Here is a 13,969-nt window from a genome sequence, read left to right as displayed (position 1 = left end):
TGTTGAATGAGTTTTTGTGGTTAATTATTCACAGATCTTGACTCTAGAATTTGCTCTGCTGCAGTGTGTTGGGGGGGACGGGACATGCTGAAGTAAGGACATGTCTTGAAGATTGGTTCGCAGTATAACTTTCTGAATCTGCTTCTGAAAATCATTCACTGTGAGGAAGGGGCGTGTCTAGTGACACCACAGAATTTGTTCCGCAGGGAAGCCTGCACACAGCCCCCTGAAAGAATTTTCCTGCACTCACCAGTCTAACAGAAATATCATGAACATCTCAAAGGTGATTTACTTACTCAGCTGAGAGCATGACTTCATGCAGAATCTAGGGCTGCCAGATACTTTCATAAAAAATCCTGAACATGGTGGGGGGAAAAATTGGTTGGGGGAGGGGGAAACGGGATCAAAGTTATTGAGGGGAAAAAAAAAGTTGCTGCACCTTTAAATCGCTGCTCCCCCCCCCGCCAGATGTAGCAGGGGAAGAATGTCCCTGCCAGCCATCCGTCCATCCAAGAAAAACAGAAAATACTGGGCACTTTACATGTCGTGTGTGTGTGTGTCCCCTCCCTTCCTTAGCACTGATTTCATTAGCTGTTGGCCATTTGTTTGAGGAGTGTGCTAATGGAAAAGAACTTGCAAGTGAGTGTTTAACCATACAACTTTTCTGCTTCTCTTCCACCCCATCACTGCTTTAAAATAAAAACAGTGAAACCTGTCTTAGTCCCTAGCACCGTAACCCCTCAGATGTCAGCTTTAATGGAGCTGAGACATCTAATAACATGGGGGCAATCCATTAATGATGGCTTTGTGTATAGGTTTCATTGTAACATGAATACCTGGGTTAATTGCTATTAACAAGAGTAACACTTCATTAACATGTATTAGAAAATATCTAATATCTATAAACGAGTAAGGATTTTTAGCAAGCCGAATCTCATTTTAGTGAATGTTTCAGTTTTATCTTCTCAAATGTCTGCTGTTTTTATGCTCTCCTCCTTATGTAGGTCACACTTTGACATTTTCTGCTTTAGCCTCTGTCTTTTTGAAGTTGTATCTTTCTCATTAAGTGAAAAGGACTATTATCTCTGTAAAAATAACATTTCATTTTGCCATGCCGACAATTGTAAAGCCCAGTTGCTTAATCCAGGCTTGACTGGGTACTTTTTGTTGAATGAATTCTTAGTATGAGGTTGAATGGAGATATGACAGGATCATCTCTCTCAAGCATTTTAGCGGCCTTAAAAATAAAATTGCATGCACTTTGCTGCAGTAAGCTAAGAAATGAAAAGTTCACCTTGCCCTTAAAGACATGTAGACAGAGCTTCTCGGGGCAGTGCTAAAGTCGCTTTTCATGGATGCTTTGAGGCAGGGATGGGGAATCTTTTTTGGCTCAGGGCCACAGAAAAATCAGTTGGGCTGCACACAAGTGAGAAACAAAACCAAAAAACCACCCCTCACCGGTGTGGGCTCCCCAGTTCTAACAATAAACCCATAGTTACTGCACTTCTAAAGGCTTCTGATTTTTTTCCATGCATCCAAGAAGTCCCTTCCCACACTACAGCCTAGAATTGTATTTGAAACGGTTTCCATACAGTTTATAACCATAGTTTGCCATTCTAGGTAAGCCACAGTAAAGCAATCTGTAGCGTGAATGATCCAAAAGCATTTAAGCGAGGTTGGTTGTTCTTCAATGTAGACAGAGAAGCCTTTTACACTAAACAAGGGCAGGGAAGGAAGAGGACAGCCAGCCTCTGCTTTGAGTTCTCATGCTGCAAGTGGGGGGAAAGAGACTACTTGCGACCTTCTCACAGGAGAAACTGGAAGAGCCAAGGTGCCCCTTCCAGGATCTTATCCTTGGTGGGTAGACTGTTCTGCATCAAATGGTGGTTCCCAATGGTGGTGTCTCTTTCTTCTTTCCATATAAGACATATGGGTCTGTCTTGTCTCTCTCGTGTGGCCCACAGTCAGTGTCTGAATGTTGCTATTTCTTCGTGCATAGTATCTCCAAGATCCTAATGTTCCTTTCTGTCTAAACCCTTATCCAAGCCCTGATCAGTTTGTGCCTTGGCTCCCTGTTTGCCTCACTGCCTGCAATCTCTCAGCCCTGCATTCAAAGTATTGCTGCTAAAATTAATCTTCCTGGTTCAGCACACTCATTTCCCATTTAAATCCGTCCATTTTGTCCACGTTCTGTTAAACATCAGCTGCTTGCCCATACTTACAAAGCTATCTACCATTTATCCACTCTCTAACTTTTTTCACTTTAGCACAAGGTTGGTTTCTGCATTCACACCACCAACCTCAATGGCTTTATTCTCCACTTAATATAAGAATGTAAGAACATACAGCTATACTGGGTCAGACCAAAGGTCCATTTAGCCCAGCATCCTGTCTTCTGACAGTGGCCAATGCCAGGTCCCCCAGATAGAGTGAACAGAACAGGTGATCCATGCCGTATCACCCATTGCCAGTTCTCTGGTGAAGTGCTCCTTGATCACCCTTTTAGTCTGCTCTTGCATCAGAAAGTGGCTATGTAATCCTGTATGTGGTAGTTATCCAGCTCTTGATTTTTTTTTTTTTTTTTTTTGTATAGACTTTAGTGCTCATAAAAATAACCAAGTACTGGCTTGAGCTCATCTGTGAGCAGACTTCCACACAGGTCTGCCAAAGCACTTCACTCCTGACCTGGCAAACCTGCTGCTCCAGAGCGAAAGCAGTCAGCCCAGACTATTGTGGTGTTTGTGATGTGAAAAAATCAGAGTATCGACCTCCCCTTCCTGCCCTGGTTTATTTCACTTGTGAGCTACGGCAGTTTTGGACATAGATGTCTAGATGTTAAAGGCTAGTGTGCCAACCCCACTGCACTACCACGTTCCTAACTTGACTTTTCATAATAGTTATAATATCTGTGGCAGAGCCAGATACACATCTTCCAAAGAGCTTTGTTGGACTTCAGTTGCACAGCTAGGTCCTTCCATTAAGTGTCCGTTTCTTTTTCAAAAGCATCAGTGTCTTGATTGCAAGGGAAAGGCAGAAAAATTCAAGCTTTACTAGTACTTGAAATCTGTTGGGGCCAATAGGAAAATATTTAATACACTTATTGTCAGGAGAAGGGAGTGTGAACTCTGCTGTTGATGTTTTCTGGTATTGGTTTTCAGCAGAAGAGCTATATTGCAAAGGCAATCGATGAAGCAGCAAGCTGCTGTTGAAGGGCTCATTGCTCTAAAGATGTTGAACAGATAGAAATCTCATAAATGTGGGACTGCAAGACACCTTGATAGACCCTGTACTCAAGGCAGGACTAAGTATTTTAAAAACCTCCCTTGGTGACTTGTTCTGGTGCTTCACTACACTTAGGAAGTTTTTCTTAATGTCTGACCTAAATCTCCCTTGTTGCAATTTAAGCCTGTTGCTTCTTGGCCTATCTTTGATGATTAAGGAGAAAAAAATATCACCTTCCTCCTTATAACAACCTTTGAAGGCAGCTATTGTGTTGTCCCCCTTTAATTCTTTCTTCTCCAGATTAAACAAATCCCGTTTTTTCAATCTTTCCTCAGAGGTCATGTGTTCTAGACCGTTAGTCATCCTTCTTGCTCTTTTTTGGACACACTGCAGTTTCTTGAAATGTGGTCCCCATTACTAGACACAATACGACAGCCTAATCAGTGCGAAGCAGAGTAGCAGAATTACTTCTTGTGCCTTGCTTACAGCATTCCTGCTAATTCACCCCAGAATTATGTTGGGTTTTTTTGCTTTAAGTATCACATTGTTGTCTTATATTTAACTCACTGTAACCCCCAGATCCTTTGCTGCCCTACTCCTTCCTCTGCACTCGTTCCCCATTTTGTATTTGTGCAGCTGATTATTCCTTTGTAAATGTAGCACTTTGCATTTGTCTTTATTAAACTCCATCCTTGTTACTCCAGACCATTGCTCCAGTTTGTCAAGATCAGTTTGGATTCTGATCCTGTCTTCCAAATGAAACAGAGGAATGTAAATTTGGTTGCAGGATGCTTTGAAGGAACTATCATAGCTAAACGTTTACTTCCTCAGGTGGTTCAGGTTAATGGTCTGTTCTCCTGTCTAGATTGCTAAATGGAATAGGATTTGTCTCATCTAAGTTCTGCATTACTCTGATTTGCTTCAAAATGTTAATAACAAGACACCAGCCAGATAAGCTCCCTCATCTCCTGCAACGTAGGGGAAAATCCTGAATCATGGTACTGACCAGCTGAACTCAGCTTACCTTGTGACTTCTTGTTTCCAAATGGGCTTTGCTGCAAGGATGATCTGCATTTTCCATGTGACAGTCAGTGGCTGAGGGATAGGGTGAGAGTACAATTGTGTTCATAAATGCTGTTAAATTTGGCTGTGGTTCACATAGGCTGCCCCATGGGGTGGTGGGGGCAGGGGGGAGACGCTACTGCAGGCAGAGGCTGCTCTGGCATCCTGGCTGGAGCAGTCTCTGTCCACGGTGAGCCTGGGTGCCCTGCACTGTGGCCCACCTAAGGCAAGGGATACCCACTTGTTCACCTTTAATCGGTTAACTAGTTCAATGTGTGTAACTGGTAGGCAATTGCACGTGATTTTACATCCCTAGTAAATACTAATACAAAATAACCCTTTGCAGCAGGAACTGCCTGTGGGTTAATCCGCCCTCTTCCGCTTTTGATGTTTGCATGGATAGGATCTGGAAAAGCAGGCCGGTCTTTGATGGTGAGAGAATGGAAGTGTTCTCGTCCTGGGGCCCCCTGTCATCTCATAGAGCTGTTCTGATCCTACACATTTTTTACTTGGTTCGAATGCTAATAAATTGCTTTGATTTCAACCCTCAGCCCCAGGCTGTCTGTAGCTTTCTCTCTTGCTGCCTATTGTGCTCTTGTTGCTTGTCCTTCACATCTGAAAGCGACCTGGACCAAAACAGATGTGTATGCCAGTTGCAGTACATTTCGTGCTGAATCTGATTAAATCTTCTGTTATCTGACTGGGGTAACTCTGTTCATGGCTCTTGCTGTCTAGTTAGGGGAATGGAATGAGACAAGCTAATTCACTTGTTTGAGGGGAATCGGATTCCAGGTGTCTGCAGCTGTAAGTGATGTGCACTGTACTTGCCCATAGAGTGCATACCTATAAAGGACTACATCCAATATGCGCACAAAAGTTTGGAAGGCTTCAGTGAACCCTGTGGCAAGTGTCTTCAGGGAGTTTGCCATCTCTATATAGCTGAACATAATCCATTGTGGAAGAGGCAGCATGGGTGAGGCATGATTTCCCATCAACTAGAATTCTTTGAAGGGGTCAACAAGCATGTGGACAAGGGGGATCCAGTGGATATATACTTAAATTTTTAGAAAGCCTTTAGCAAGGTCCCTCATCAAAGGCTCTTCAGCAAAGTAAGCTGTCCTGAAATAAGAGAGAAGGTCCTCTCATGGATTGATAAATCCTCAAAAGATAGGAAACAAAGGATAGGGATAAATGGTTGGTTTTCAGAATGGAGAGTGGTAACTAATAGTGACCCCCAGAGGTCTGTACTGGGACCAAACCTATTCAACATATTCATAAATTATCTGGAAAAAGGGTAAATAGGAAGATGGCAAAGTTTGCAGATGATACAAAACTGCTCAAGATAGTTAAATCTCAGGCAGGCTGCAACGGGATCTCTTAAACCTGGGTAACTGGGTAACAAAATGGCAGATGAAATTAATGTTGATAAATGTAAATGAATGCATTCTAGAAAACATAATTCCAACCATACATTTAAAATTATGGGGTCTAAATTAGTTACCGCCACCCAAGAGAGATCTTGGAGTCATTATAGATAGTTCTTTGAAAACATCCACTCAGTGGGCAGCGGCAATCAAAAAAGTGAACAGAATGTTGGGATTCATTAAGAAAGGGATAGAAAATATTATATTGTGTCTAAAAATGCATGATAAACCCATGTCCTGAATATTGTGTGTAGATGGTTGCCCCATTGAATGTAGATATGGTTGCCCCATCTCGTAGCAGGTATATTGGAATTGGAAAAGGTTTAGAAAAGGTCAATAAAAATGATTTTGGATATAGAACAGATTCCAAATGAGGAGAGATTAATAAGACTGGGACTTTTCAGCTTGACAAAGACTAAAGGGAATATGATAGAGGTCTATTAAATCTTGACTGGTGTAGACAAAGTAGAGAAGGAAGTGCTATTTACTCCTTCCCGTAACACACAAACTAGGGGTCACCAAATGAGATTAATAGGCATCAGGTTTAAAACAAAAGGAAGTATTTCTTCACACAGTGCACAGTCAACCTGTGCAGCTCCTTGCCAAAGTATGTTGTAAAGGCTAAGACTTTAACAGGGATCAAAAAAGAACTAGATTAAACTCAATGGCTATTAGCCAGGATGGGCAGGGATGGATTCCCTAGTCTCTGTTTGCCATAAACTGGGAATGAGCAACAGAGAATGCATCAGTTGATAATTACCTGTTCTACATTCCCTCTGGGGCACCTATCATTGGTCACTGTCAGAAGACAGGATACGGAGCCTTTAGTCTGGCCCAGTATTGCCACTCTTATGTTCCAGTAAGCTCTTCAAAGATCCTTGACTGGAGAGGCAAGGATGCATTGTGATGGTCTTTCATATACACCTGTTCACAGTCACCAGAGTGGAAACTGACAGGGAGCTGGAGGAGGAGAAAGAGGATTCTCAAATCTCTACAGCTTTTCTGGTTGACTGCTACTGCTCTTTCATATTTGATGATGGAAATGTCATAGATTTGCATTATAGGCCACTGACCAGAGGCTGTGCTCAGTGTGTGCATGGGTGGATTTCGTTATCTCACTCCTTTTTGTGTAAATATTCCCATTAAAAAAAATTGATTTTTTCATTTTGACTTTTTTCAAATCTGTTTGCAGTTATGAGGAAAATTGGCGTAAGATAGGACAATTTCAGGCTTATCTTGATTTGAAGAGTTATTAGAGCAGTTGGCCATTAGGGTATTATGTTAACTTAATCCTCTCTTCTTAAAGGACTTCTGTGCATTCTCACTAATGGGCTTCAGCGTGTCTGGCACTCAGCTGTTTAGAAATCTGCGTGTGCTGGGGTGGTGGTGGGGCATTCTCTCACAAACATGATGTAATTGGCTCGATATAAGGAAGCACGCTTCCCAGCCACCTTAGTTCCTCGGTCACAAGCCAATGGATCTACCTCTTCTAACTAGCTTTGCGTTCCACTTTCTTTTTTCAAATAGGTTATTTGTGACCATTGGCCTCCAGTTACCCCAAGGTCATCTCTTTCCCTGAACCATGTTGGGGGTCAAAAGGTACATTACCTGTTCAGCCGTTTTCCTGCGACAAATACGCATTTTTGGTGGCTTATGTGCCTGGGAGAAATGTGAGTAGTTTCCCAATGAATGATTCACCATGCTTATACTCTTTGAGAAACAAAGCACAGACTCCAAATGTCTTTGGTTTCAATGAGCCTCCCGTTGGATTGTCCTCATATTTCTGCAGGAAATTTAAGGTCTGCTTCTGTGCTTTGAGGTCTTCTGTCACATGACATGAAAAACATCTAAGCACTTCTGCCTCCATTAATTTTTTGGCTGAAAGTCAGATTCTCAGAGCCCAGTGCCTAGTGTCTGAGTCCCCCATCTGTCCAGCACCATGTATTCCAATTACGCAATCTGCACTTGCACCACATCAGCATTTGTTCCACTGTTTGCACCAAATCTTTGGTGTCAGTAGAATGAATGCCAGTCAACACAGGCTTCCAGATTGCCACAAGAGCCCTGCAGGGCCAAGAAGAGAGAGCATTCCAACTTGTGGAGCAACTCAAAGAAGTAGTGACATTCTCATTCTCCACCAGTTACTCGTGTTTCCTGGCATCACCTTCCGCACACATCTCTCCTTAACTGGAGGCTTCATTGCTCAGTTTTGTAGACGCATCCCTGGTGTCTCTGTATGACCTCTGTTGACTTTTTCTACTCTCATTGGCGGACCCCAGTCAAATCTCTTTTCTTTGCCTCTGCTGCTTGACTCTCCTTGGAACCACCAGTGCAAATTCTGCTGTTCCAGAAAGCCCACTTGGATTCCTTCAGCTAAGAATCCATTGAAATGGAAGGACATTATACAGAGCTTCTTCAGTTACTCAAATGGCCCTACATTAAGGGGTCCATGAAGGCTCTCTTAGATACTGTGAAACCCAGTGCTGTGCCATCAGCTGCTCTCGTACTAATACTGACACTCTCCTTCAGCTGGAGATACCTTCACCCTGTAGAAAGCTGTCGGGGCACCAAACCTCCCCCATTGCTGTTATCTTTAAGAAAGCCTGTGTTCCAGACCATGCTGATACCAATAGCTCAACCTTCTCAAGAAGAGTGGCAAGTTTGTGATTGGCAGGAAACTCCCTCAGATTAAATGAAACATGGCATGCTACTCATGCCCATTTTGCACAATAATGAAGGTACCTCAGTGCCAGCATGCAAATTTGGGCTTCCTCTGTATCTCCTCCAGATGATCAAATATAATTCTGGGAGCTAACAGGAAGAATGAGCAACACTCTCCAATTACAGATTGGTTTTCAGCACCTGATTTATATGATCCTCTCTGACATTATAGAATTGCAGTTAATCCTTCCAGGAGGTCCTAATCCAGTGAAGAACATTTTGGCTTATTCCAATGTGCTCTCCTGGCATGCTTGTAAGCAGACTAGTAGAATGTGCTTTGTGTACCCACAAAGTCATCAATATTTGTTTCACCATCCATCTGCCAATTTCATGCCAATTTCTGGAGCACAGGAAATGTCCAAAGGGAAAAAAGCATCCCCATCTCCTCCCTCAAATAAGGAAGGACATAAGTTGGATGTGGTAGGAAGAAAGATACCAGTCATGCTCTGCAGGCAGCTTATGACACCTCAGATGCTCTGACCACTGGGATAGCTGTAAGGAGATGCTCTGGGTACCAAACATCTGGATTTGCTCCAGCCTTTCAGAAGTTAATCAAAGATTTGTCCTTTGAAGGCTCTGCTTTCTTTAATGCCTCTGGTGCTGAACTGTGGGAGCTGTATAAAAAGCTGTGCCCACTAGAGGATGCCGGAGCGCTCTTGTGCTAGTTTGATATCCCTGGCTATTACAGGTAACTAACCCCTCTTTTCAAATGCCTCTGTGTATTCCGACTAATGGGAGATTAGCAAGCAGTGCCCCCAGGAGAGGACAGTGACAGCGGGGAAATTCAAGCCAAAAATGAACTGTAGCAATTCTCTACCAAATCAAGTATCAGAATGTGATGCCTATTCCAACGGATAGTGTGTGGAGAACATATCCATCTCACTCCATGCTGCTGCTTTGCAAATCTCTACCAGAGGAATCTGACAGACAAATTACAAAGGTAGCTGTGACACTAGTGACATGTGCCTTCAGCCTCTATGAATGATGTCTTCCCGGCTAAGGATTGGCCACACTCTTTCTCTCTTCCTGTAAGCCGCTAAGAGTCTGTTTGGACCATTGTAAATAGCATCCCATGAGCACAAACTGCATTCTCCTGGGTAACCATGGGGCTGGGGATAAAGACAATGAAGAAGATACAACTATGACAGGTGAAAATCTGAGACAGCTTTACGTATAAAACTAGGATGCAGGTTCATGACAACTTTGTCTCTGTAACCACTGTTCAGGGGGAAGCAGCCATCAAGACACTAAGTTCACTTGCCCTCCTAGATAAAGGGATGCCTTAAGAATGTCTGAAGGTGCTGGAATGAAAGGGCTCAGAGGGTGGACCCATAAGTATGGGGTGATAGGTAGGTGGGGGAGGGGAGTAGGAAACAGGAAATGTAGGGTAAGAGAATTTTTGCTCCAGGTGTAGGAAGCAGAGAAAGTTGCTAAATGATATTTGAGGGAAGTTGCCCCAAGCCTTGTGAATTCAAGCATAGCAGAGATACCTGTGTGTGACATTAGTCCTTTCCCAGTCAGAACTGTTGTTCAGGAAACCAGGAAGCCAACGCAGTGCCAGGGGACTGCCAGTATCATTGACCCCAGGGGTTTTCAGGTACCATGGGACCTTCTCTCCCTTTTGGTCCCTCCAACCCCAATGGGTCAGCAACCAGTTCTGGCATTCTGAAGCTGTATCTACTAATATGTACCCCTGCTCCCCCCCCCCCCCCGCCCCAATTCCTTCCTATCACTTGTGAGGATCATTGTGCTCTGCACTTGCTCTGCCAGCACTCCAGCAGTTCTCACCCGGTTGGTTTTTGTAGATTAGTTAGTGTTCCTGGTAATTGTTCTCGTTATCTCTGTAAATAGTTGCCAGTGTAAGTAGTTCGCTCTGATGTGGGGACTCACTTTGTGTTCCCAACTCCTGCTACAGGACATGCCCGGACCCCAAAACTTCAAGCCCTGCATCCTGTGGGGACCCCCACAAAGCTTGCTTAAAGAGCTGTCTCCTTGAGCTCACGGTCCAGGGGCTGCCCTCTCCATCAGTCAGGGTTCACGTGGCGGCTATTTCTGCTTTCGCCCAGGCCCCTGGAGCACGAGGCATTTCATGCGCCCCACGGTCAATTGGTTTCTGAAGGGGCTGGACAGGTTTTACCAGCGTGTCCGTCAACCTGTCCCTCGGTGGGACCTTAACGTGGTCCTGAACAGGCTCACAGGGCCCCCTTCCAGCCTATGGCAACACGTTTGTTGTTACACCTCTCCTGGAGGTTCCTTGTGGCCATACATCGGCCAGACAGGTGTCAGAGTTACCGGCCCTTACCTCAGACCCCCCACAAGGTCTTTTTCAGGGATAAGGTCAGGTTATGCCCCCATCCCTCCTTCCTGCTGACAGTGGGGTCTCCCAGGGCATTTCTCTCCCAGTTTTTTACCTGAAGCCCCACGCTTCCAGGAAAGAACAGCCCTTACACACTCCAGATGTTAGGAGAGCATTGGCTTTTTATTTGGACAGAACTAAGCCTTTTCATAAGTCCCCACAGTTGTTTGGGGCAATCGCGGAGAGGATCAAGGACCAGCCAGTTTCCACCCAGAGAATTTCTTCATGGATAACCTCCTACATCAGGAAGTGCTATAGTCTGGCTGGAGTTCCAGTCCCTCCTCTCCCAGCCCAATCCACTAGAGCGCAGGCCTCCTCTACTGCCTTTCTGGCTCAGGTCCCTATTCCGGACATCTGCAGCGCTGCCTCATGGTGTTCAATCATAGTTTTGCCAACCGTTATGCTCTGATTCAGCATGCTGGAGGGATGCGGCTCTGGGCAAGGCTGTCCTCCACTCAGCAGAAGGTTAGAACGCCGACCCCGCCTCCTGGGGTTTCTGCTTTGGAGTCACCTACGTGGAATGGACATGAGCAGTGACTCAAAGAACTAAAAATGGTGACTTACCTTCGGAACTGTGGTTCTTCGGGATGTGTTGCTCATGTCCGTTCCAAATCCCTCCCACCGCCTTCTTTGGAGTAGTCTGGTAAGAAGGAACTGAGAGGGTGGAGGGCCAGCAGGGGTATATATTAGCCGATATAGTGGCACCACTCCAGGCGGCTCCCCTGCTGGCCCAGCGGGTGGTACTAAGGGAAAAACTTCCATCGACGTGCACACAACATGCACACACCTACATGGAATGGACGTGAGCAATCACTCGAAGAACAACAGTTAAGGTAAGGAACTGTTTTTAAGCAGGCATTACAGACATATCTATCTTTGTGGCTAGTTATTCACTTGCAGTGCTAAGTACAGACCTGTGAATTTCCTTGGCTTTTACATTTCATCATGATGCTGTTTTTTACACATGGTGGTTTGTAGAAGGTGGGTGTGGGGCTATGTTTAAGGGATTCTGTAATCAGATCTTATATTTTGCATAATTACTGTGTGGTCTGGTATGGAAGGGATCTTTTAAAGTAACACTCACGTTTGTAAGTAGCTACAATCCATGGCTAGTGGCTGCTGCCTCAACTAAAGTTTTATGGATATAAAATATACGTGCATTGACTCCTGCAGAAGTAAATACAATGGATTATGGACTGCTCTCCTCAAGTCGGGTTTCAAAATCCAGTCAGTGAATTATAGGTCTTTTGACACCATTTCCCTTAATGCTCTTACATTTAAACCACTGGGGGAGGGGGGGGAGGGGCTGTGCCCACAGAGGTTTATTAAAAACCTTCCTTGTACTGAGGTCGAATGTGTTTTACATTGTGCAGGTGTAATTTATAGCTGCGTGACTGCAGCTCTGCTGTTAAATTAATCCATTAGTCCTTGTCCCTGCCCTTTTTCCTGAGTGCTTTGCTGTTTTGAAGCCTTGTTCTCCCTGTGCAGTTGGTAGTACGTCTTCACATGGCCACTAGCATCACTTTGCCAAGATCCCATCCGTTTCTAGAGGCAACAGTGAACAATCTTCTCTAGTTGCCTGTTGTGTGATAAGGTTTTAGCAACGTCAGGATCTCACAGCATTTCCTCCGGAAAGGAGAGTGTTGTTCAGTCGGGGGAGGCTTTTCCTTTGGGATGGTTGCAGATGGCATTTGGAGTGGAAGCGCAGAGTTGAATCTGAGCACACGAGATTTTTCTCTTCCTGCTCAGAGAACAATTAGGCCATGTTTACCCTTTTCTATTCACGTGTATATTGTAACTGAGTTTCATTGCGGTCTCTCTTTAATGCCCCTACAGGACAGATGCCAGGGCCAGGTTCAATGATACCTGGGCAAGCCATGCCAGGCCGAATGATGCCCTCTGTGTCAGCCAACATCCACCCGTCCAGTGGTGGCCCTCCCGCATCTGGCATGCCACCAATATCAGGAAACATTATTGGACCTCGTGTTCCCCTAGCAGCTCCAAATGGCATGTGTAAGTGAGCTTTCAGCATTAGCTCTGTCTACATGTACTAAGTGTTTTTTTTCAATTGCTGGTCTCATTACTGGAAAAGCGATTGTAGCTTAAACTCTTTTTGTGAGCTGTGGGAACCATCAGATCTGGATGTTTTTAGCAGCCAAAAATCTCTGTCAAAGGGATGTTAGAAGATTTAAGTCTCTCTCTCCCCCTTAAGCAGCACTGCATGTCCTGTTGTCCCTTTGTGAAGGTTGTGAGGCACTGTGGTCACCATGAAAATCAATCACAGCTTAATCCAAAATCATACCCAGGGATGGCTTCAGGACATAACGGACTATTAATAGGGACCATGGCACAATTGAGTGCAGCCGCATGATACCAAAAACTATCACTGAATTTCCTCTTCAGAAAAGTGGAGATTTAAAAGAAGAGGAAGCTAGTTAAAAAACCTATGGCCCATATCCTCAGCTGGTGTAAATCCACATGGCTTGGCTGATTGACGGTATAAAGGCTTGCACCAGCCAAAAACCACACCCAAAAGTCTTTAGACTTGGCATGGAGGTTACTTGAACAGCTGCAGGAGACGCAGACATTATCCATACCCGTAAGTCCCCACCTTCCCCAGAAAAGCAGGGACATGCTTCTACAGGTTGGACCTCCCTGATCTGGTACCCACAGGACCTGACTGGTTCTGGACAAGGGAGTTTTCTGAACTAGGGGAGGTCTGGGAAGGAGTGCGCCAGCCTCCCCACTGGGCTCCTCTCCCCAGTCACTAAGGCTTCTCTCGCCAGCCTCCCCACAAGCTGCAGCAGCCTTGCCAGAGCTCCCAGCCCTGTGAACTGCGGCATCCCCACTGGAGCTCCTGGGGCCTTGCCGGCCTCATGGCAGCCCCTCCGCCCCGCCGGAGCTCCTGGGGACCCGCCAACCTCATGGCAGCCCCTCCGCCCTGCCAGAGCTCCTGGGACCCCGCCAACCTCATGGCAGCCCCTCCGCCCTGCCGGAGCTCCTGGGGCCCCGCCAACCTCATGGCAGCCCCTCCGCCCTGCCAGAGCTCCTGGGGCCCCGCCAACCTCATGGCAGCCCCTCCGCCCTGCCGGAGCTCCTGGGGCCCCGCCAACCTCATGGCAGCCCCTCCACCCTGCCAGAGCTCCTGGGGCCCCGCCAACCTCATGGCAGCCCCTCCGCCCTG

At 45.5% G+C, this 13,969-nt stretch overlaps 1 protein-coding gene across 4 annotated transcripts in view; it reads left to right on the top strand.

Annotated features, from left to right (window-relative positions):
- The window catches only part of SMARCC1 (SWI/SNF related BAF chromatin remodeling complex subunit C1), a 139,479-nt gene that overhangs the window by 122,407 nt on the left and 3,103 nt on the right, over nt 1-13,969 (top strand). For all 4 annotated transcript variants that reach the window (XM_075923022.2, XM_075923023.2, XM_075923024.2 and 1 more), the window contains one exon: nt 12,622-12,798. In XM_075923022.2, coding sequence (XP_075779137.2) covers nt 12,622-12,798 — 177 coding nt within the window. The remainder of the gene's footprint in view (nt 1-12,621; nt 12,799-13,969) is intronic.

This window comes from Pelodiscus sinensis, chromosome 2 (assembly GCF_052426305.1).
Source record: "Pelodiscus sinensis isolate ZL-2025 chromosome 2, ASM5242630v1, whole genome shotgun sequence".
Lineage (NCBI taxonomy): Eukaryota > Metazoa > Chordata > Testudines > Trionychidae > Pelodiscus > Pelodiscus sinensis.
This window is presented reverse-complemented; position numbering and strand designations above follow the sequence as displayed.